At 34.9% G+C, this 26,245-nt stretch overlaps 1 protein-coding gene across 1 annotated transcript in view; it reads right to left on the bottom strand.

Annotated features, from left to right (window-relative positions):
• LOC136024938 (uncharacterized) overlaps positions 1-26,245 on the bottom strand; it is a 49,375-nt gene that overhangs the window by 2,714 nt on the left and 20,416 nt on the right. The window contains exons 5-11 of the mRNA XM_065700528.1: positions 24,252-24,414; positions 18,454-18,627; positions 16,803-16,893; positions 14,181-14,230; positions 7,733-7,834; positions 5,325-5,447; positions 4,656-4,824 (exon numbers count right to left, since the gene is read on the bottom strand). Of these exons, the coding sequence (XP_065556600.1) occupies positions 4,656-4,824; positions 5,325-5,447; positions 7,733-7,834; positions 14,181-14,230; positions 16,803-16,893; positions 18,454-18,627; positions 24,252-24,414 (872 nt within the window). The remainder of the gene's footprint in view (positions 1-4,655; positions 4,825-5,324; positions 5,448-7,732; positions 7,835-14,180; positions 14,231-16,802; positions 16,894-18,453; positions 18,628-24,251; positions 24,415-26,245) is intronic.

Raw genomic sequence — 26,245 nt, 5'->3', positions numbered from 1 at the left:
AAATTTTAGGACCACTGGGTCGATACGATCACCACTGGGGAAAAAAAACAAATAAACACGCATCCGTGATTTGTCTTATGGCAAAAAATACAAAATTCCATATTTTTGTAGATAGGAGCTTGGAACTTTTACAGTAGGGTTCTCTGATACGCTGAATCTGATTGTTTGAGTTTCGTTAAGATCCTATGATTTTTTAGGGGGTATTTTCCCCTATTTTCTAAAATAGGGCAAATTTCCTCAGGTTCGTAACTTTTGATGGGTAAGACTAAACTTGATGAAATATATATGTTTAAAATCAGCATTAAAGTGCGATTCTTTTGATGTAACTAGTGGTATCAAAATTCCGTTTTTTAGGGTTTTGATTACAGTTCGTTACCACGAACTGTTTGAAAATTATTTGACTTTATTTCTGCTCATTTTTTGTTGAAGGTAGCTCTGTACTTTTTTTTGAAAAACTTATTTTATGAAAAAGACTAATTTCTGTTCATTTTTTATAGACATATTCTTTTACATTGGTAAGGAATAGACTATTTCAAATCTTTCTCAGTTTTTTCTTTAAAAATCTATATTCTGATATAAAATTTATATAGTGGACAACAATTTTCAATAGATTTCAATGATATACGCCCTTTTGAAAATCCTGACAAACATCTAGTATCTTTCGATTTAGTTTTACACCTCATCAAGGAAGTTGACAAATAAAGCTCAATACCATCCCTAAAACAATGTATCTATGCTAATTTTACAACTAGGATGCACTTATATTCTTTTGATTCAGTTCAATTTTAAGAGCAGAAGTAGTAATTGTAGTAGTCCTGAAAGTTTTAACTTAATACCCTCAGTAGTTCTTGAGATATTACTGAGGTGTCTTATTGACACCCAGCATACGTGCCTTCTGATTTAGTTTTAAAGAAAATTAAGCTTCCCATGAAAGTTTCTGTTGTACTTTATACCCTACTCTACTCCCAAGATACCGCGTCTGGATAGCTTGACAAGATGCAACTAAGCTACTTTGATTTAGTTCAATAGTAGCAGTAATAGTAGAAGAAGTAGTAGTAGTAGAAGAAGAAGTAGCGGGAAAAGTGGTAGTACTATTGGTAGCCCTTGGAGTATCAGCTTAATAAAGATAGTGGTTCCCAAATTATGGATTGTAAGCAAATATTGAGTGGGTCATGATCGCGACCATTAATAATGGTAATACTCAGAATCCGTAGTAGTGAGTAGTGGAGCTTATATTATCTAATTAAAATGAACAAAATTACAAGCATTACAAATATGAATCAAAAACCGTTAAATAAGAAATAAGACTTAAATGTTCTTTTCATTACTTACATAACTGCACATGCAAAGTTTTTTTTTTTTTTTACAAAGTTATTTCAATGAGAATGTTATATTTGTTTCCATTTTGTTTTAATTGCAGTTTCGGCATCAACTTCAACTTTTGTTACTTTTAATCGTAGTGAGTTGTATATGTCCAATTAATTTCTGTACTTAGTTCTTAAGTGGTTTTAACTTAAAATCTGGCCTTAAATAAATACGAGATAGTCAAGAGGAGAAGAACTATCATAGCTTCATCAAACAGGCGAAAATAGTTATCAGCAACTGAGTGCCAGAACTTCAATAGTTGTTCACGATTTACGAAAATGTCTCGAGCTTGAGAATAAACTTGACATCAAGTAGGTGTTTAATATATTTCAGTTTTTTCTTCCAAGTAAATTGCAACTTCATTACGCAATTCCACTAATCGTGTCAGCGTTTTTCCCTGGATGATAAGCAAATTTCTGTATGCAGAAGAATAGATGTGTCGCGGCTATTCATTTCTTTACACGGTCTTTGAAATACGTGGGCTTGTAAGGGTTTTGTTTTAAAATAATTAAAAATTTTCACAGCTGTATCAAGCACTGTCTGGAAATAATCGGACAATGCTTTGGAAACTAGGACGTCTCTATGAAGACTAGGGTGTGTCCGCAAAGCACGCGGACTTTGTTCTAGAACTTCGTAACCACATTTCTATTTTCCCTGCTCATAGTCCGAGCACCGTCAGTGCGTACACTGATACAGTTCTTCGTTATAAGGTTTTTTCATTTATGTAGGAATCCATTATATTGAAAATTACATCTGCACTTCAACGACTTATTGGTTTGCAGAACAGATATCTTCATGTGTGTCGTTCTTTCATATACAACATACAAAATCAGCAGTTGAGCTAGGTAGAATCTAGGTGAGCTAGGTAGATGGTTCTACCTTACACGTTGGTAGAATCATCTAGTTGTAATGTATGACCTTTACTACTTCTTTTCTCTAGAACACCAAAAAGGTGGGTCATAAGATTGGAAATTTTTGTAAGATGGATCAGAGCCCAGTCAACTTTGGAAACCACTGCCCTAAGCCGTTACTCTGATAACGGCTGAGTAATGCATTCCTTTGATATCCTATATGTACTTAAGTGTTTGTTCGACTCTGTTCAATGCTGCCCTCACAGTTCTCTGAAATTTTGACCCTTAGCATTCCCTTAGCATTAGCAATAGTAATGGGCATAATAGCAGAAGTAATAGTAGGAACAATAGGAATAGTGTTAGTGGTGGCGGTAGTTAAAATAGTAGTAAACAGTAATAGCATCCACATTATGCCTATTTGGTGTAGTTCAGCATCCTACATAAGGCCTGATACTTTCAGCTTAATATTTTAAGCTGCTTCTGAGACATTGCTGATATGTTCTTTTTATAACCTGCATGAACGTAACGTGCTCTAACGTAGCCACCTATCTCCCTCAACAGTCCCCGAAAATTCCAAATTAATACCATTAGCCTTAGTAATACAGCGGTAGTAGTGCTACTTCTGCTAGTAGTAAGAGCTTGCACATAATGCAGTTTGCATTTAATATCTTTTGACTGGTTCAAAATTCCCCTCAACATGCACTGAAAGTTTCAGCTTAATGCTCTAAGATGTTTCTGAGATATGGCTGTTAAGCCCTTTTAATAAGCTACATCCACACAGCGTCTAGTTGCAGCACTAGTAGTGATAACAGTAATGGTAGTATTAGTACTAGTCGCAGTAGTAGTAGTATGCACGTTTTGTATTTTTGCCTAGCTCACCATCCCCCTTGACATACCCTGAAAGTTTCACCTTATTACCATTAGCCTTACTAGTTGTATTAATCTTAGTAGTACTAGTATTATAGTAATAAGCACAGAACCATAAGGTTTCACCTTAGTACCATTAGCCTTGCTAGTTGGAGTATTCGTAGTAGTAGGGGTAGTATGTTAGTATAGTTCGATTGGAAATGAAAAGTTCTAGTGCCCTTCTTTAGATTCAAAAGAAATTGGAGTGCAAGCAGCTTAGTATCATGAAAGTTTGAACCTAATACTCTAAACTGTCCCTGAGATTTAGCTGTTATGCTCTTTGAATAACTGGCATCTACACCGCATGTAGTTGTAGCAGTTGTAGTAGTATCAGTAATAGTAGTACTATTACTAGTCATGGTAGCTGTAGTATGTATATTTTGGGTTTTCGCCTAGCTCAACATCCTCCTTGATATGTCCTAAAAGTTCCACCTTTGTAACGCTAGCTGTACTAGTTGCAGTAATCGTAGTAATAGTGGTAGTGCAGTAGTGGTAGTATGGTAGCATAGTCCGATTGGAAATGAAAAGTTATAGCGCCGTTTTTAAGAGCCAAAAGAGATTGGAAGGTAAGCAGCCTAGTACCATTACTAAGCTGCACCTTGGTGCCATCAAGGATCACCATAGTACCATTAGCCTTACTAGTTGCAGTAATCGTAGCAGTAGTGATATAGTGGTAGTGTAGTAGTAAGGACAGAGTACTTGTTAGTTAGTTCAAAATGCCTCAACATACCCTGGATGTTCCAAATTAATAATCTAAGTCGTTACTAAGACATTGCTGGTAAGCCCTTTTGACAATATGCATGCTCATAGTGTGTTCTGAGTTAGTTGGAAATCTTCCTAATCATTCCCTGAAAGCCTCACCATAATATCCTTAACTTCAGTAGTAGTTGTAACAGTTGTGTGTCTGTTTACAATTACAAACAAATGTTTCTTTCCTTCTTCGTTTGGTAGTTTATGAAGTCCGGTAAAATTTTTCTGTCTGGGATTTTTATTAAGGTTGAAGAACGCATAGACATTATCTAAGAGTTCCTACTCACTTTGGAAATCTTTGGAACAAACCAAAACCTCAGATTCGCTCTACAAAATAGTTCAGTTTTTTTTTATATTGGATTTGGTTGAATGACGGATGATCTACTCCAGTTTCCTCTTCGGAAAAGGAAAAAGGTTGGCTTACATGAAAGAGATAAAACAATCCCACTGTACTGAGATAACTAGTATATTTATCTATTTTTAATATAAACACCAGGGCTGTACGTAGTTTTTTGAGCGATTCGGGGTAATAGGAAAAAAATTAAGTGATAACTTGAATAAGAGTATCCAGAAATTTGGAAATATTCAGGAATCGAGTTGGGCAAGACCCTAACCCAGCCAACACCCCTCCCCATGTGCACGTCCTTAGAAAAGCCTAAAGAACTTTTTTTTTATATGCATTTGGTGGAGAAGTGAAATACGATTTAATTTCGTAACCAAATAAAGTAATTTTGTCTTAATGATTGTTATAATAAGAAATTGTATTGTTTGATTTGAACTTACCGTTAACAAAGTCCAATAATTCCGAATCTGTTACATTATCGTGACCTATTTTTTTGACAACATAAGCAAGAGGCAGCTCGCCATGCTGGAGAGATGGAAGACCAAGAACTGCTGCATCTTCAACTGAAGGATGAGACATGATTAGCTTTTCTATTGCATCAGGCATCACCTATAATGTTTGAAAGAAACTTAGACTCTCGCAAGGTGCTAAAATCCTTACATCCTCGTTTCTAGAGAAAATACTGGAGAAGGGGGGGTATCCAGAATTTTTTTTACAGAGGCTTAGAACTTTTGTTTTGAAATCAAAGATGTTACATTCAAATTGAAAAAAGTTGCAAAAGTCAATTAAAAAAGAACAACGTTCTTGGAAACTTCCTAAATTGCAAAATAATGCTAAGGGCCTAAATTGATTTTCGCAACTTCTGGTCGAAACCTTATTCAGCAGTTATTTCTTAAAACAAAATGTACTACTATAGAAATAGACAAGCATGACAAATGGTTTTTTTATATACTATTACTCGAATACATCACACGCGTCATAAATTAGCATATCTCTATTCAAAGGCTAGCGTAGAAATGAGAAAACAAACTTCCAAATAAATACTTCTGTGACAACAGTGGAAAATGTGTATCAGTTTCAAATTGAGAAACCTAATTTCTTATACTTACAGGGAAGACATTGTATTTGATTACTTCTTTGAGTCTCTCAATAAAATATAAGTAGCCGTCCTCATCATAATATCCAAGGTCGCCAGAATGTATCCATCCGTCTTTCTTCATTCGCTCCGTATTCTGAAAAAACAAACAAACAAATTAAACAAGATTCTTGTAAACCAGAAAATAGCAAAACTATGAAATCATATTTCTTTTGGCAAACTGTCATATTTTTGCTTTTGTTTTGCTTAATAACGAAGAAAAGGTTAAAAGAAAATCCATAGCGCGTTTGTGTTTCCACGTGCTTGCCTTGTAAACAGAAAATCGTTGAAGATCTATGTTTTCTTTTCCAAACATTTTCTTTGGAAGTACATCGACCTTGTGCCCGATGGGTATTGCTTGACCTAAGGGGTCGGTCAAAACTATTCTTTGGTCTTAATGTGAGAGATTTAGAGACAGACTCGTGCTATTGATCCAGGAACAATCAGAGCTGAATTCTTAAGCGTCTTCTCTAGCACAAAGATAAAGGTACTTTAAATTTTGAAATTCTTGCACAATAGAGTAAACACAGAGAAATAGTTATTATCAGAATTTTATCCAATTCTAATCTGGAAGTATAAAATGAAGTACGTTGAAATTCAGGGTTCATTGAGACTCCGGATCTAAAACGAGAAAATTTTTCCTGACACTACATATCTATGGGAAATAGATGACCCCCCCCCCCCCTTGAGAAACGACAATTTATTAAAAATGTATACAAACAAGAAAATAAGAAACGTTTTCACATTCAAATCTTAACAAAATTTGGTATCACGTGTCCCCTCTTCCTGAAAAATCCCTCGACAGCGCTCATGCATGTATCTTTAATAGCAAGTATTAAATAAGGTACCAAAATTGATCTTTTTTCTTTGCAAGCCTCAAATAAGGTACCGATTTTGTTTCTTCAGCTCTGTTTTTTCAATCAGTATTAAGAATTCTAAGTATCTTCCTTTTTTAGTGTGAGAATTTGATTTTAAAATACATGAAATGTCTAGTTTATAAGGAGTGGAGTGAACTCTATGATCCCTTTATGTGAAGTAGCTTCCTCTTGATTACAGCTTCATCCTTGCTTTTTACTAAAGGAAAAAATTCTTCTTTTAAGCAAATCGAATTTTTTTTTGTATTTTGTTGCTTTTTAAGAGTCTGACAAAAACTTTGTGGAAAGCCAAACTCCGCAATCCCTCTCCCCTGGAGACGAAATTGGTACTTATACCAGTGCTAATATGAAAAACATGATTATGCATAATAGAAAACAAACTAGGAAAGTTAAAAGGGTTAGATTATTTGGAAAATCAAACCTTTTATTGAGGCAATAATTCTCCAAAAGGAAGAGGCTAGGGATGGATCTAAACCCCAAGCATCTTTGAAATTTGTATCTATGAAAGGCTTAAGTGAGTAGTCGCGATCACATGACAAAGTGCACATTCTACTTTCAAGAAATGTTTTGACATCTTTATACTGCATGGTGAGTAAGCTAGAGGAACCAGTCCTCTTCTAAGAAAGATGGGTAGAAAAACCATCCTTTTTCTGGTAGAAAAATCATAGTTCTTGCGGTCAGGAATACCTCTAAGAGTTCCTGATTTATGACTGTCTCTGCTACCTCCGTACTGGCATGAGATCAGTACTCCTATATGCCAACCAGACATCGCCTTCGTTGTGAGGGAATCAAGATGGCAATACCTTGAAAATACCCTACATATGCCTAATCAGACTTCCTAAAATGCCCCTCCACTGGCAGCGGGAAGGCAATCGTCACTGGAGAAAACCAAAAGTGACAATTCGTAAGACTCACAAACGTGACAGAAAAGCCTTCCAGATGAGTGGGAAAATCATTTCAGAGTGGGAAGACATCTATGCAACGGCCCACTTAAGGGAAGATTGGAGGTTACTCTCTGATGACCTGTGTTCCTCTGGAGGCACTAGAGGAACTAAGGTAAGTAACGTATATAACCTTTTTTCCTTCAGATGAGGTTTTTCTATAGCGAATCTTTGATTAGTGAAAGTTCCTCTTTCACTAATCAAAGATTCGCTGAAAAAAGCAAGTTTTTTCAACTGAAAGTAAGGAGCGACATTAAAACTTAAAACGAACAGAAATTACTTTGTATATGAAAGGGGCTGCTTCCTCATCAACGCCCCGCTCTTTACGCTAAAGTTTGACTCTTTCTCTCAACTCTTCTTTTTAAAGCAGTAAAAAACTTTAGCGTAAACTTTAAAAAGCTAACTTTAGCGTTCCATTTTTTAGAGTTTTGGGTTCTATTGAGCCGGGTCGCTCCTTACTACAGTTCGTTACCACGAACTGTTTGATGTACCTAATTAATTATATCAAGAAATATTATCCAGTAAGATTTATACCATTTATGATATAAATAAAATAAAACAGCTACCTGAGGGTCATTCCAGTATTGCTTGAACATGTAGGGCCCTCTGAAGCAAATCTCACCAGGTGAATTTGGTCCCAAGATTTCACCAGAATTTTGATCAATTACCTAAAAAAAACGTTTTTGCGATGTTAAATGACCATACTAATTAACAAAGGAAGAAAGACTTGAAAATCGATCTTGGCGTCAGCATAGGTTAGATGCAACTAACATGGGAAAAATACAGATTCTTCCTTAAAGCTGTGACGTTTTTAGATCGTTTTAAGTGACCAGAAATGTCAATATGCCATCTAAAAAAAAAACATGTATGTAGTCGATTTACATCGACATTTCCAGGGCCCCAGCACTCGGAAAGTAGTAAGCTTGTATATGCTGATTCTTGTTCTATGTAACAACCTCCAAATAAGTGAGATTTCTTCGCTACTTCTTCCTAGGGAAAATAGAGGACTCCCCAGGGAACACAAAGGATTTTGAAGGGTCCCAATGACTGGCAATAAAATTTTGCGTTGTTTACGGCATCTTTGTAGATTTGTACTGGGTTTTGAACCACATTTTGTTAGCGTCGAAGATTGTAATGGTGTTGTTTTTATATCGTAATATTTGTTTTGTTCTTCACTTTCATTTTTGACTCACTCCATTTATGACAAACTCTGATAATCTCTTTCTCGTGAATCTTTACCTCAGAAAGTTTTTTCCGCGCTTTTTTCTTTAGCAGTTTAGATTCAAACATCATCTCATTTAATTTCTTAATGCGTTATAAAAAAAAAGTCTTTTCCAGTTTCCAACCACAAATCACTGTTCAAAATTGTGTTTATAATTCAATGTGAATCTCGTTGTTGTTTGTTCCATGCCTTTTCTCTAGCTGTTGCAATTCTCATTTTTATTAGTTTTCTAATCAGATTTATCTCTGCTTCATTTTCATCAATTTAAATGACCTTAAATTATAATCAATTTTTTTGCAAAATTACTTTTGTTATTGGACCTTTAACTTTTGCCTTCGCTCGTCTTTTGTTATTATGAAAAACATAACACCAAACCTTGGTTTTTTAACAGAGGCTGATTGTAAATTCTAATGTCATTATTCAGGTGGCGGTACAAAAACTTCTTTTTTTTTCTTCTAACAAATTATTATTTATAACACTTGTAAATTTTCGTTTTTTGGGTCTTGTCTCATTTGGTTGTTGATTTTTACCCTTTGTGAATTTAATTTGTTCGGGGTGTTCTCTAGGTCTTATCACGTTTCATAGTTCAGGTGGTTCACAAGAATCTTCATTTTATTTCTCATCGCTTTTATCTGTGTGGAAAAAATCAGTAAAATATATTGCTTATACAGGAACAACAGCAACCTTATTGCCATTTGGACCAACGACACACTTTAGCTTCAAATTTCACTTTCCTTAGATTCTGTTTCTTCTATAAAACCTGGCTCAAGCAAAGGTTTAGAATTAGCTCAAGTAGATGTTTCCCTAGTTGACGGAGCACTCATGCTTTCCAGGTATGGCTTACAAAATATAGATCCGTTGTTGCGGTCCATTCCAAATCCAGACTTGCCATTTGGTGGGAAAATTCTAGTTGCTGAAGGCTATTTCCGACAGTGATTACTAATTCAACCTTGAAGCAACCGCAGTGAAACACTCAATGAATGAATAAAAAGAAGTCGTCTTTGGAAGTGTTTCAAACATATTTCCTTTGAGAAAAATATGCAGATCGATTCTCAACAGGAAACATGCAAAGCACAATCTTGAACTGGAAAATGGAAATCTTCGTAAAAATTAACTTAATTAAACTGAATTACCGGAAGACATAATTTCCAGCGGTAATTTAATTAAGGAAGTATTTGGAGAATGTTTGGAGAGTATTTGGAGAATACAAATCGTATAAAAGCTAGGATTTTGTACAAGATAAAGAAAAAGAAAGAATTGAATTTTCTCCCGAACTCCCCAATTCAATTGAAACTGCAGATTTACCACTGCATGACTTAGAAATAAAGAAAAATACGATAGTTGTGCTTTTGCGTAGCTTAGATATCTCAGAGGGGATGTGTCATGGGACCCGCTTTATTGCTACTAAATTATGTAACAACATAATGAAAGCACATTTTATTACTGGAAAAAAAAATAGGAAAAGAAGTTCATATATCTCCAGTTACAGTGGATTTTAGTAAAAATAAACTTGGATGTACTGTTCAACAACATCAATTTCCACTTCGACGTGCATTTGCTATGACTATACATAAGTCGCAAGGTCTAACTTTTGAATTTGTTGGCGTCAACCCTAGTTCTCCTGTTTTCAATCATGGCATGTTGTACGTGGTATTTTCTCGTATTAAAAGCCAACGTAGCTTCAAAGTTCTGCAACCCCTTAAAAATGAACGACAAACACATCATAAAATGTGGAAGGAAGCCTTGACAACTGACAACAAAACGTCTTATTGTTAGAGTTATATTTCTTTTTTTAATTAATTAAACGATTAATAATTGTATATATTACATCATTGAAGCTTAGGGTCACAAGAACGATCTAAATAGGTCAGGATTTTTAAGAAAGAATTTCTATTTCTCCCAGGGTGGTTTTAATGAATCTGTGGGGATGTCATGGTATCAAGAATAAAGTCTGCGATTAGGATACAAGCGCCAATGGGAGTCCATATATAGAAGCCTACCAAGGGCCGGGGCCCGAAGGCAAAGCCACCGGTTCTACATATATCTATATACCAAGAACGGATGGCTTCGCCTTCGGGCCCAGGCCTATCATGCATGGAAGAAGTTTTCATGCTTGGAAAAGTTTAACATTAAACTACTTAAAGAGCGAAAAACCGGTAATTGAAAAAATAGTCGTATATATTTTGACAAGGGGTTAAGAGCTAGTGGAAATAATACCAAACTGCTCGTTCCTCATGCAATTACGAATCAACGACATATTGCTACGGATACAGGTATCTACGCCGATTCGTCATTTATCAATGGTGATATTCTTTCAAAACTTGCTTTGGCTCTTGTAAAAAGTGATACTGTCGTTGGATCCTGGACAAGCTCTCCACATGATTTTAAAGTGTTTGGTCTTTCATCTCTTGTATCTAAAGAAAATGGAATGCCACTCTACAATTTATCCTTTGATAAATCCTATAGGACTCTGTATGCATCGACAATGCAATCCCTAGATCGAGATTCACAATTATTTTAAAATGGTGTAACCTAAGAAAGGCTTACTAAAACTCCTGGTATCATTATATTAGATTTGTCCGGTACTCAAGATATGACTATTATCCGAATAGGCACAGCACGTTTGCATCTTTAGAATTGGCCATGCATCTTTTGAATAGCGATGAATATTGAGTTTGTTTATCCTCTTGGCATACCGTATGCATTCTGCATAGCTCACATTAAAAACTTCCTTAAGCAAAGTGGAAAATCTATTACTTTAAGTCCAAGATCTATCAACCAAAAATTGTGGTTTTCATGCACTATTATATTTTATTTTTTGATTCCACGGATTTACTTACAGTGAATTTCTTAGTATTTATGGTGACAATCCTTGATTGAACGACTTTCTATTTGACAATACTCTGTCCTACCAGTACAATATTAAATTTCAGTGTCCTAAGAGTGAAATGTTTGTGAATTTGTTTGTTACTGAAACTTATAGACAAAACTCTGTGTCCTTTGGATTTCCTCTTCCATCTATCTTTGACGATAGGTGGTAGCAACCCACTAGGTTTCAACTTTTATTCATCTTCGGATGCTAAGTCAGGGTCACATTTTCTATAATATAATGTAACATCATTTTTATTATATCTCTTTGTAAAATCAACATTACTATTTTGAATCATATTATAAAATTCATTTGGTTCAACTTGCTTATCTAAAGCAGTGTCACACACGATATTCTCATATGAAGAATCACTTTCTGTAACAACCAAATAAAAGTCTGTAGGCTTACAATCATACGACTATCTTCACAGTGATGTCGTAAAAACCAGACTCTTTTATTATTGTTATTATTGATGTTATTATATAATATCATTTTAATTATATCGTTTTTTAAAATCAATATTACTATTCTGAATGATATTATAAAATTCACGTGTTTCAATTTACTTATTTGAAGCAATGTCACACACGATATTCTCATATGAAGAATCATTGGCTTTCTGTAAAAGCCAAATAAAAGTCAGTAGGATTACAATCATAGCAGCCACTATCTTCACAGCGATGTCGTAAAGACCAGACTCTTTTATTATTCCAGAACTTGAAGCGTCTAGCTACTACTACTACTACTACTACTACTTCCCAAAGTAATTTAAAACCACGACGATATAAGTCTCTTAAAAATAAACTGAAATCACGATTAAGGTTTTTTTCAATCATGCCATGGTAAGTATTTTCCTCTTGATCACACTTATCATAGTGACAAGTGGAATATTGTAAACCTCTAGTGTGAGAGTCACAAACATCTTAAAGGTAGTAATAAAAGTCATTAATTTGCCCAGCGTATCCTCTATGCAATTTATATGGATTGTATAATCTACATTTTTCATTATATTCATCAATAATAGTACAATTCTCACAGGATGACCAGCTGCTAAATATATACAAAGATAACGGACATGTGTAAAACATTTTTCAAATGTTGATTGTCTCACTGCCAATAAGAACTTGATCCGCGATTTTTAGAGAGAGGATTTTTGTAATGTGGACTTATTTGTTGTTGTTTTGTAAAATGGCCATCTAGCTAGTGCTCAAAAGTGAATCCACGATATCATGTTTTGTTTCAATTAATATATGAATAGATTGAGGAAATGTGTCTGGGTCACGACGTAAATGTTTTATACAATAGTCCAAAGACGGAGAATCATTTCTCATTATATCATTAAGCATTCTTTGAGAAAATGTTTTCCTTTGAATGGATAACTCTTGAAAATCATCATCTAGGATCAAACATTTTCCCGAAGTCACTAGATTCCGTGTGATTTTGCTTCTCAAATCCAGTCATTTTTAATCCTGACACTCTCACTACCGATTATAGACTAAAAAAGAACGAAGATTCTGTCTTGCTAGTAAAATATCCAACAAACTCACTCCTTTTTTTATATATTGATTCAGATCGTTGTCTTCAATATATTTCACTAGTGCATTTAATCTGTCTTGTAATCTTTGTATGTTCATTATATTCATTTTTTCTGCAAAGCATGACTGTTCTTTCGACTTGAATTTGCTTAATGATGTTATATATATATTGCAAAAATCTTGTCCCATTCTAGGGTTAACCGATAATCCCTTGTAATTTCAACTGCTATGTTAGGCACTCTGGGTGTCATTTCACCATTTCTAGCGCCTTCAATAGCTAATAGAGTAAAAACATCCATTCTTAGAGAATGATATCCTCGATGTTGACACACTGAACTATTTTCCGATTGTGAAGCAAATCTAGAAACTCACGCAAGTTTACATTATCTTCACTAGTAAAATATTGAACCAAGTTCAATTTTTCTTACAAGCGGGACTTCCCGCTTGACTAACGGACTCTAACATGCCCTATTACATAAAGACCTTAGAAATCCTTATTTGGGGCCTCATAGGTTTTTTTTTACGGAAACTATTATGTAACAAGCAAAGCCTATCACCTAGCATGCACTTGCATCTCTTAGAAAACATTCCCTATGACGTAACAGACACCTGCATCGTTTAGAACACAATCCCTCTGATGTAACATACACCTGCTTCTTGAAGAAGTTTTTTTTTAAGTGTTGGGACAGCGATTCAAAGAGATATGGGCCTTGTAGGAAGCCTTATGCTGTAACTACTATTATATCAGGATATCTATTGATATATTATCAAAAACCTAAAAATGTACAAAATAATCTTCAATACAAAAATTATACCAGTGATAGAATATGAAGAGGTGATTTGGGCTGTAGAAGCAGATCAGCAGTTGGAGTCCCTCCAGCTCCAATTTTATAAAAGAGCGTTTGGGTTACATCAGACAACTCATCCACAAATTCTGAAAGTTGATATGGGACTGTATAAAATCTGATTAAGAGCGGTATAAGATCAGATGTTGAATTATGGTTTGATAGCTTCGTGGCCGTCCCAAATTAAGTCATTACTAGAAAGATTGGTAATACCTTACTTGTGAAATGATGGTCTTGGTCCTTGTGATTTACCTACGGATTTAGAAAGCCAGGTACGATTTATTTCAGAAGGTCAAGAAATTCAGCATTGCCTACGGCCGGTTTTAGATTCTACAACATTGAAACATTGTGATCTCGCTAAACTTAGTTTTGGAGAGGAAGTTTATTTTAAAGTTTATTTACCAGGTATGGTTTTATGACTCGTGGTATGGTTTTAGTTTATCTCATCAACCTAGAAGTTTATGCTAGACTATGAGCTTGAGACTTATTTATTTTATATTTAAGCTAGCTATATTAACACAACAAAAACTGAAATTAACTTACCTTTATTTCAGTTAAAGGGCAAGGTCTGCCAACGCATCCAGGTTTGTCAACTAAAAACGAAGAGACAATTGACTCACTATTTTACGTTAATTACAATAACATTGATAAGACTTTCAAAGTTGTGCTTTGAAATGCCCTCCTCCCCAAAAAGCACGAGTATAGACAATGGTGATATAGCTTAAGGCCTGGCGTGACTAGTGTAAGTTTTATCGAAAATTATTTCATTGTATAAAATCTTAGCTACGAAAGAGTATCAATAATATTTTACATAATCTTTTTTATCTTTTATTTGGAAATGGTTCCTGATGCATTTTAACTGGATGCCCCTTATAAAAAAGAAAAAAAAGTTAAGGAAAGTATCATAGAAGCTTAGATTTAGCATTCATGAATTGTAGAGGTACTCAGAGGGTAACTTGTATCCTTACTGTCCAAATAAGCCCTGCAATTTGATTGGTTCTCCTGGTGCTTGGACTTCCTCTATGTTCTTATACTTAGAGTTTCTATAGGCCTAGCAGTTTTTATTTTGTTTTCATTTAACATCCGCCAGGTTTTCCTCCCTTAACTTGAATCAATCAAATGGTTAATAAATTTAGGCAACCCTTGCAAGCTAGTATTACAAATCAATTGTTGTATTTATTATTTGAAATTAAAATTTCTTGAAGGTACCGAAAAATATTAGAAGGAGTTTTTATCTGGTCGAAGGAGTATTCCTGAAAAACAAAAAGAATAAGAAATACGAGATATATATCAATGTTGTTGAAAAAACTACCCAAGATTTCAGCTATTTTCCGTTTATACTGTGTTTTGAAAAAAAAAAACTTTGAACAAAAACATGTTCAATCATCACTTATTTGCGGTTTTGACTGAAAAATTTATGGAGAAGGCTTTGTTGAGAAATCTGTTAATAGAAACTTGATATTTGAGCGTTTTAATATCATTGCCTTTTTATGAAATACCAGTTAAAATGAGAATTTGTGAAATAGGTTGTTATAGCACTTTAATTTTGTGCATTTTATTGGGTGGATGAAAGCTATAAAGATATTCATCGCAACTTTTCTGTTGATGGAAAGTGCGGAACGCACCTTTGTCTTTGCAAGCCATAACGTCTCAACTTCTTACGAATGAATAGATAAAAATCATAATGTTTGAACTGTAATGTTTAAAAGCCTTTAACCTGTATTCATAGTTCCCCATCTTGAAAATCTCCTGATAATCCTATTGAGTGGGGAACACTAATGTCTCCTTTTTTCTTTGCTTTTTTTCCAGCGCTAGCAGGTTACTGAAAGATCGTAGTGACGTGTTTAAGAGCTTATTTGAAAGCTAATGCTTATAACTGCATACTTTTGTAAATTCTCCTTGATAGCACCAGAGCTTCGTGCCGTCCGGCTGTAGAAATGGCATATTGTGGGGTCATTTTCAGTGGGTAAAAGGCTCGGATACTGGTTAGACCCTCTTTAGATAAGTATTTATAAGGAAAACTGCAGAAAAAGACATGAAATTGATTAGGTATATAGATGAAGCTCCAGTGAGACAGTGTCAAGTGTCACTATTACTTCCACGTTTGTGTGTTGTATAGAGATGTGGTATGCATATGGTATGGAGACCAAAACCTTTTATTGCTACTTTTTTTTTCCAAAGAGGGAAATCGAAGCAGTAATGTTTGTACATTATATTTTCAGATAAAAAAGTCATGTTTTTGCTATTTAGATTGACTTGTAATACAATCTTTTTTTCTCATTAGAGGGATCTAACCATCCATAATAGTCTATGTTTAACTATATGCTGGAGCAATAGCCTAATAATGGAGCGTTGAGTGAATTTGAGAAGATATTTGTGTTTACATCTAATAGCCAACAGATTATCGTGATCGAAAATTCATTGTAAAATCAAAAAAAAAGAAAAACAGAAAAAATGCCTCAACGTATCCATATGATTAATGTAAATAATCTATTCTTTGTGTTTAGTTGTTTCTCAGAAAGATTTTGTTAATTATAATATGCAGCTAATCTCCTAAATTTTTATGGGATAGCCCTAAAAAATTCTTTTTTACGCGGCTAACCTATAAATCTATTCATAGACAAAAGTTTATGAATAGTGGCTGACGACTTTATTTTAGAGGCTGAAAAAAAAATAATAATGGCTGACCCTGCAGATCTATGTGGGCGAGTTAGACGAAATTTTCCCCTGATAAATAGTTGAGCGGAGATGTCGGCCAAAATATTTGTATTGCATTGTCATTTTTTGTCCTCGTTTTTCTTCTTTTCGGGTTTTCTTTCTCATCTGGTCTGATTTATTTAGCATGATATGATTTATAAAAATTTCAACCATTACGTCTACCAAAATTAAGAACCACGCCAAGTTGTAAACCCCAAAATTTCTACCCAGCTCAACACTTACATATAGCTAAACATAAAAAGTATATACTATATCATAGAGTGATCAAGCTCAGAAAGAGGCTTTTCATTCGTACAAGTAAAATTTCTCATTCGGGGCTTGGTGCTATAATGTGTTGTTTGTAATGATAGTGGTAGTAGTCGATGTTTCCTTGCCATATTTCTTGTAATCGTCATATTAAATCGCATATCCTAGCCTAAATACTCCTTAAATAAAAAAGAAACTCACTAGTTTCTTCAGTCATGGCAGATAAGTCAAATACATGGTTGCCAATCGGTGCAGTAATGGTTCCGTGAGGATATTCTGACATTCCGTACCCCTGCAAAGCAACACATTAATCTTGGGTTCACACATCAGTGTTTTAAAGCAATTATAGAGGGAGGTACAGAATTATCTTCTTCTATGAAAGCTTTGCTTTACACTGACATTATAGATGTTGTTTTTTTTTGGGCAATGAATGTTCTAGTGATACCCTCTCCCGTTGATTAAGGCGGTCAACTTCTTCCCTTTGCCCTTTCCAAATCGACTTAAATTTGGACATTTTAATGTCGTAATTCCCATTACCGGTCAGCTTCCGTTATGTCTGAGCAAGATTTGTGTTTGCCCACTAGGAATTTGAAGCAAGATATGTTTTATTCAACCATTTATCTAGGTTTTCTCCTTAGGATGATCTTATTTTTTTAACGTGAATATTCTACCAATCTGTTTTATTTATCATAGCGTCCATTATGTTTGAGCAAGATTTGTGTTCGGTCATTTTTATGACAAAGTCCGTGTTTCTGCCCACTAAGAACTTGAAGCATGATATGTTATGTTCGCCCATTTATCTAGGTTTTCTCCATAGGATAATCTCCCTTTTGTAACGTAAGTATTCCATAAATATTTTTTATTTATCATAACGTCCGTTATGTTTGAGCAAGATTTGTGTTTGGTCATTTTTTATGACAAAGTCCGTGTTTTCTGCCCACTAAGAACTTGAAGCATGATATGTTATATTCGCCCATTTATCTAGGTTTTCTCCTTAGGATAATCTCTCTTTTGTAACGTAAATATTCTATAAATATTTTTTTATGTATCATAACGTCTGTTATGTTTAAGCAAGATTTGTCTTTGGTCATTTTTTATGAAAATCCGTGACTTCTGTCCGCTATGAACTTGAAGAATGACATTTTATATCCACCCATTTATCTAGGTTTTCCCCTTAGGATAATCTCTCTTTTGTAACGTAAATATTCCATAAATAGTTTTTATTTATCATAACGTCCGTTATGTTTGAGTAAGATTTGTGTTTGGTCATTTTTTATGACAAAATCCGTGAATTCTACCCCCTATGAACTTGAAGCATGTTATGTTATATCCACCCATTTATCTAGGTTTTCTCCTTAGGATAATCTCTCTTTTGTAACGTAAATTTTCTATAAGTATTTTTTATTTATCATAACGTCCGTTATGTTTGAGAAAGATTTGTGTTTGGTCATTTTCTATGACAAAATCCGTGACTTCTGCCCACTAAGAAATTGAAGCATGATATGGTATATCAATCCTTTCATTTAGGTTTTCTCCTTAGGATAATCTCTCTTTTGTAACGTAAATATTCTACAAATTTTTTATTCATCATAACGTCTGTTAGGCACGGATGCAAAAATAATTTGTTTCCTAGATATAATCACCAAACGAACAAATATGATTGAAAATAACAAAATTATCATAATCTTAACGAAAATTCAAAATTTTTCTCATTATGATAGCTAATTTTTAAAGAGACTACTGGAATACACAGAACTAATGAAATTAGTCAAAATCCAAAAAGCAAAATTTTTGTTAAACCAAGAACAATATATAAAACTGAGGAAGAATTGCTGTCATTGATGAACCTTACCTTACAGAATGTTTTTAAATTAGGCATTTTTTGGCGTACCATCCTTTCAACTTCAGGTGGAATAAACTGTCCCCCAGATATAACACAACGAATTGATGATAGATCATGTCGTTCTGCAATATCAGTGTTAGCAATTGAAGCTACTTGTGGCTGATTGAGAAACGCAACTTCGGGCTAGAAAATAAAAGGTAATCACAAAATGGGAAGCAAATTTTGATTTACTAGCTAAACCTACTTACAGCTTAAAAGAGAAAGACTTGCTCAGCCAAATCATAAGTATATGTACCAGCTTGGGAAAAATTTCGATGGAAGATTAAACAACAATTGATTGCTTTCTTTATCATTTACAGTTAGACTGATAGGAGCTAATTTTTTCAAAAAAATTGCTGTTGAGATTTTAAAAAAACGAGAAAGCTCCATATGCGCAGCCATTAACAAGCCTTGTATCAATCTGTGGACCGTTAGGCTACCAAGATGTTTCCTTTCTTGTTTGCCATAAAAGGAAATTTTGAGCCCACCACAGGGCTGTCATCAAACTGTTTTCTCCTCTAATCAGGGAAGGAAGAAGTTAAATGGGATACTGCCAAAGTACTTCTAAGGGCAGAGGCGTATCTAGAGGAAGGGGGAGAGGACTAGAGGGCCTGCTTCTCCCCTGAAATTCTCAAAGATTTTTTTGAGCAGTTTACTGGCATGCCCTCAGCAGTCCCCTTGATTTTTATCATATACTCTTACAGTATATTGGAATTGATGTAGAGCTGTAGACTTTATCTCGTTTACAGATCTTTCATATATATGTCTAGGTATAGTTCCTATACTTTAAAAATCTCTGTCACGTCTTTAGCCAAGAATTGTCATTTTCTCAGTCATTCCACCCATATGCTCAAGTCTCCGGCAAGTCTTTTTTCATACCTATCGTGATTACGTTTGATCAGCTTGGAAGCTGCAAAAGCTTCACTGCTAGTATTCGACTCGAGGTGATTTTCTGATATTTAAAAAGAAAGCGCAATATATACTGACAGGTATCTTAATGACAAAACAAAAGTGTCTACAGTATTCTTATCCTTTTTAAAAAAAAAATAAAACATTGTGCATAGTTGATGAAAATGGTGCTTTGATTCCTACTGTTTCAGTTGTTGAGGGGTTGAAGGTACTCGACTCATCTCATTCCTGGAAAAAACCGGTCTAGACAAAGGAATTATTAATAAGATAGCTTTTTTATCATAGCTTTATACACCATTTTCCAATTATGATGGTTATAAATGCCCGAGAAAGATTGAACTACAACAGCATTGCATTGACGCTAGTCGTCGACCTGACTTTTCTATAGGGTGTTGATTTAAAATTATCTTCAACTATGTTGACCAACATAAAAACCTCAACAATGGTTTTAATATCTGATTTCCCTTCAAATTCTAATTAAATAGTTTACTTGCAAATCCTAACCGTAGCAATACACTAACTTTCTTTAATACTTTCGAATAGAAAGTAAAGAAATATAAAGCAGAATTATAAAGCAGCCACCGTAAGTTTATAACTCTATCGAAGAAGCTATGCTGCATAGCGGAAGTAGTTTTTTTTACAGAGTTTTTATTCACTAGTTCTAGTTTTTTTGTTTGTTTTTTTTTTCTCAAATTCAAAGCGCAACGAAAGGAAAAGATTTTTGAATTTCTTGGACAAGATGGGGTGAAATGAAAACGCTTACAAGAACTAGAATTACAGTGACTACTTTATGGTCGCAAACTTTCTAATCTCAAAACTCAGTCTAAAAAAAACAGCTCACACTATTTTTGCTTGTTGTGCTCTATTTTGTCAATATGTGCTCTAAGATCCTTTTCAAATAATTAGTGGTAACGAACTTAAGTAAGGAGCGTCCTGGGTGAATAGTAACCAAAACTCTAAAAAACGGAATTTTTATACCAATAGATGCACCAAAAGATTTGAATTTTTATGTTGATCTCAAAAATATAAGTTTCATCAAGTTTAATCTTACCCATCAAAAGTTGCGAGCCTGAGAAAATTCGCTTTATTTTCGAGAGAAGGGGGGAAACACCCCTTAAAAGTAATGAAATCTTAGTAAAAATCACACCAGATGCAGCGTGTCAGAAAACCCTATTGTAGACATTTGCCCCCGTCCCACAATCATTTTTCCCCAATGTCACCCGATCAAAATTTTGAGATAGCCATTTTGTTCAGTATAGTTGAAAAATTCTAATAACCATGTCTTTGAGAATGACTTAATCCCCCACAGTCCCCGAGGGAAGGGCTGCAAGCTATAAACTTTACCCATTGTCCACACAAATATTTTTGATTGTTGGGAAGTATACAGACATTTTCAGGGGGATTTTTTCGGATGGGGGGGGGGTTAGGGGAAGAGGGTTACGTGGGAAGATATTTTCATGGAGAAATTTTCATGGGGGAACGGAATTTTCCATAAAGAGGGTGCCAGATTTCCAGGCATTATTTCAAAAAGGATCAGAAATTAAACTAAACAAACAAGTATTTTCAACTGAAAGTTTATTCAAATTAAACGGCCTTTGTGATTCATGGGTTATTCTTAAGGAAGTGGAACAAAATTTGGACTTTAGTGCAAAGAGTGAGGTATTGACGAGGGAGCAAACCCCTCATATACATAATAATTTCAGCTCGTTTTAAATTTCAATGTTGCTCCATACTTTCAGTTGAAAAAACTAGTTTCTTTTTTTAGTTAACTGAATAAGTGACGAGGATTGTTGATGACGCAAAATATGCGAGAACGGATTGGTGGACAACCATAGTTGTATTTTTTTTTCCCTTATCTTCTGAGACCTTAGTTCATTTCCATTTTTACGAACCAAGTCCTTTCTCTTAACGCCTATAAAGAAAGTAAAATGGTTACTCTGAGGTCACGTCTCCCATCTCCTCTTGGAATTAGTGTAAGAATCAAATAAAATACGAAATTTGGCTGGTTTTAAGAATTAAAAACATTTTTTATTGGTTATTCGAGGTTATAAAACACCGCTAAATTTTAATGAAAACTTTGAATATGAATGCGGTGTTTCATTGATCACGATCCGAGGAAAAAGCCGTCAGAACTCCTGTGTTAATAAAAGAGTCAAATTAGTAGAAAGGGAAGAGGACTTAAGAGGAATGTCTGTGGTCTGGTCTTGAACAAAAAACGTGACTAGTGTTAATTAAAAGAGTCACACAAAATACCTATGGGTTATTTGATTGAAAAAAGTTCCATTTTGTGTTTCAATCTCGGAAAAACAGTTAAATGCTTTAGTTCAAAAATTTGTGAGTTTAAGCAACTTTTCAAGTAAGCCTACATTTTCTTAAGACATTGGAATAACTTCTAAGCCAAAACGTTAATAACCCCTTTTAAAAAATAGACCCACATTCAGAAGACATCTCAGTCACTGTGCATATAATCATCTTGCTTGACGTCGGTCTGGACTCCTTTGACAGCCATGACCAGATTACTGATGCTCAAAAGTTGGACCTAAGGTGGAGGCACTGGAAACCAGGAAGGAACTTTGAATTTTCTGAAACAGGTTACATTAATGTCGAGGATATAGTGACAAAACTTCGTCGATTTCACAGTACATGTCTCGGAAAGTATTCACTGCTGGTCGTCTGCCCTTCAAAAAAGATGCATTCTACAAACTTTGCTTCGTATTTGCCGAATCTAAGACGAAGTAAAGGCTCACATGAGATGCCTGGATGCTTAGTTTTGAAGCTTTATACTAATCTTAAAGATGCTCTTGCTGACTTCAAGTGTCATAATGAAAGACCGTATCGTAAAACTGAGGTAAAAAAAAACTAAGATGTTCATAAAAATACAAGAAGAAAAAAGCATTCCAATTGACCAGTGATTGAATTTGCAATACCACAAGAAAAGTTTTGAAAACTGAGAAATGTTAAAACCAATTGTCCAGGCTACTGTAGTTTTTACGAATTAGCCCTGTGGGATGTTTGTGAAAAATTGATCTCCTTACGAAAAGTGTTGAAAAAAGCGGTATTTAGAGGGCAGTTCTGATTGATGATAGATTGCAGAACCACAAGATTGCGGGTGCATTTCCAATCATCCGCTAAAAGCGTGAAATTTGTGTCTCTTCTAGAGCAGAGTGATATCGTAGATAGTGTAGGCAATGTCGGTTGGGACACAATTTTGAATAGAACGAAAAATTTTATAAAGCAGCTTGTTCTTGTCGTCTGTTTCTATGAAGGTCATCAAATCGGAAAAAAGTTCTTTTTTGTGTTTCAAGATTGCAAAGGACTTGACTGGCATAGGTCTTGCAAGGGGGATTATTATAATCTCTTTAGAGTTTGGGTAAGACATTAAACACTTGATGGAATTGGCTTTGATGGAGGTAAATGCATGTCTGGCTTCTACAAGGACACTCAAGCAGATATACGAAAACCACGCATTATGCTTTGCATTGCTTAAACCTTCCCCTGGCGAAGGCCATTAGGCTGGACTGAATTCAAATTCTATATTGGTACTTGCAAGAAGTTGTTCTTTTTTCCTATTCCCACAAACAAACTGAGTCATTAGCTTCTGCTCTGATGAATACAAAAAAAGTAACTACGGTTTTGCGGCACATTGTGAGTTGGAAGGCATGATAGTATTGTCCATTTTCTGGAGCTTTTCTGTGCTGATGTTGGAGTGCCGGAAAGTTTTGAGGACAACCAGTCTAATTCAGGTCTAATGGCAAAAGACGACTTTTTAGTAACAGCAATTACCTAGTTCAGCTTATTTTCCCCTCTGTTTCTCGTGAAAAGCGGTTTTCGATTCTGCTTTCAATTTCCGTTTCTCTGTAGAAAAAAAATTTTTGATCTACTTAATTACTGTGAACATATCGATCTATGCAATTCTGTATTAAAAAGGCTAGTGAAAGCAGATTTCCTTTCTTTATGGAAAAGCAGTCAAGACAGTTGAAATTTTTGGGACACCCGCCTCAATACTAAGAGGCCGACGTTGGCGATTCGCCTCTTCAGAAACATCTTTTTTCTTTACAAAGGCTTGGTATTTTCCCCATACCTCGAGCAGCTATGTGAAGAACTTGATACGAGATTTCTTAACCACCGAGCTTCAGTATTTCAAAGCCAACTTCTGTTCCCACGTTTTGTTTGTTGATGCTGTATTAGCCAAGGTCCGACGAAGTGTTATATTAGTTTCTGGTAAATTTCTGGACTTCCTGACGCATTTAGCAGGTGCCCAGCCCTCGAACGGAAATCATAAATACGCCAGTGTCTAAAGGCACTCTTCTTCTGGTGGTGAAAATGGAGCCAATGTTCTTGAGCAAGCGATGCATAAATGAAAAGAGTCAGAGAACTATGATCTTTCATTAGAGAAGTAAGAATTTGGAGTTTTGTGACAAGGAAATTCGACTTTGATTTGTGTAGCATCTATGATTACTCTATAAATTGCTTGAAGATGTGGCATCAGTTTGGGACATAGATAAATACCAAGAGAAAGAGTGGATAGCCCAAACAATCATCGCTCATTCTGCAGAATTAAAGCTGGTTGCAATCCAGACTATGCATAAAGTTACTAAGACTCGCTAAAAACTAACTTTTACGTTCCATCTGATGCCGTCGTAATAGTTGGAACGTTAACTAAGGAAATTTGAGCTGATTTTTGTAGTTGCTTTTACTAACAACCCTTATAAAAAGAGAGCATTTCTCCGGGATAAATGATATAACTAGGTCTATGACTTTAAAACTTGGACCAGGGTGAATAAAATATTTAACGTTCTCATGGAAGATTATATGTAAGTAGATAAGCAACTGTGCAAACTAAATAAAACGTGCCCTACCTTCAGATCATTAATTGCTTGAAATAGAGTTTCTTCATTAAAAACCGATAGAGTAATGTTCGTGTGTAAGTTCTTCATGCCAGAAAGAACCATTTCAATTGTACCCAAATGAAACAACCAAGCTGAATAAATGACGTTCAGGCCCTTAGTCGGCTTCTTTGCTCTAGATGTATATAACCATTAATCAATATCACACGCTTCCTGTACATGCCAAGAATACTTAGACACGATTTAGTTAGAAAATCCAAGAAAACTGATTCTAAAGCGACTTCTATGGATTTCATTTTAATTATAACTGAGCATTTTCATCTATGCGTATCTTTTAAGCAATCTTGACTTTCATAGCTCAAACACAATATGAGGTGTGTCATCTCACAGCTCACAGTTGGTCAATATCTCAATACAGTACAACACAATCTCCTGCCCATTATCGAAATAATATTAAATACATGAATAATATATAAATAATACGAATAGATTTGACTTAAAATCGGTCGGATAAATCCTCATAGAAATAGGGAAATAACAAATATGAAGTATTTGACACCCAAAATCTTATTCAACTCCGGGACATACCAAATGCTTTGCGTAAAATTAATTCTTGTTTCTCAAATCTACCTCTTAGTTTGCCACAACCTCTACTAGCATCAGTTAGACAGGAAAATTTTCATACAAAGAATTAGATATAAAAAAAACCCTTCGGAACTCGTGGACAATGACAATTTTTCCAACAGTCAGGCTTCATGTACGTTAAATTTGTCTCAGAGACAACGGCATCCTCTCCAACCTCAATCCAAGCTAATGTGAATTATTTTGTATACATGGATGTTAAATTGAACCCTTGAATCCCTTCCTGAATTTAGTTTTGCCTAAAGGGACAATATGGGGGGGATTCCCATGTCTGGTATTATATTGATGTATTGAGGTAAAGAGTCGAAGCTCAACGAAAAGTTGAGGCTGAAGCAGCCTTCTCCATTTTACGGAAAATTCCTTTTTTAAGTTTTAACTTGGCTCTTTACTTGTATTTTGATTTTATTTTTGAATTTGGTTTCAATTTGTTTTAAAATAGTATTTAAAATTTTTTTTAATATGACGAGAATTCTGCACGTCTGTTAAAAACTACCATTTCTGCTGAAACAGAGACAATATCACACACCTGCTGTACATGCAAAGAATACTTAGACACGACGAAGCAGCAAAATTCAATAAAACTTATTCTTAAGCGATAGCTATGGATTGTTTCTGTAATTGTTTCTGCATATTTTATCTATGCATCTCCTTAAGCGAAATTGATTTTTCTAGCTTAAGCACAACGGGGCTTGGGTCCATTCTTTTTTGTCGAAAACACCATTTTTCTAAGCCTTTATTGACTTTGTGATCAATTGGAAATAAAGCTTGTCTTTAGAGTCTACGGATCAGAGCTTCCGACTCAGACATAAGCAAAAAAAGGCCAAATCAAAGTAACAGATTTGATAAAAGTGGGTAATCCTCCCACCACATCCCCCAGATGCGACGCCTAGGGCAGCAGACCCAGCACCTCTCCCCCCTAATAACGGCTCTTCTAAGGCTGCAAGGTAGTCTGGTGATGTAAAATTTGTACTAAGAACCAAATAAGAAATGATAAAAGAATTTGTGATGCAATGCGAGTGCTAATAATTATCCATAATTATAATCTCCAAAACGTAAAATTTAAAAGCCATTCGAAGCTCCGAAGTTTATTTATAACAACTTATCTGATTAAGAATCAGAGGAAAAACTGTCAATAAGTGTATAGCTACCAGTTTCTGGAGATGGGAGGCCTAGATTCCCATTTAGCTGATCTTTGGGAGAATTAGCATTTACAAAAGATTTAAAGGTCTTACTGTAACTATTACGTAATAACCATATTAAATTCAACATTATGAGAACTCGTCCTGCCCAGAAAATGTTCACTTTTAGGCCCTAGTGACAGAAAGGTTGTGAATAATAATACTTTTTCACATGAAGGGATTGTG

The sequence above is a fragment of the Artemia franciscana genome, chromosome 3, assembly GCF_032884065.1.
Source record: "Artemia franciscana chromosome 3, ASM3288406v1, whole genome shotgun sequence".
Taxonomy (NCBI): Eukaryota; Metazoa; Arthropoda; class Branchiopoda; order Anostraca; family Artemiidae; genus Artemia; species Artemia franciscana.
This window is presented reverse-complemented; position numbering and strand designations above follow the sequence as displayed.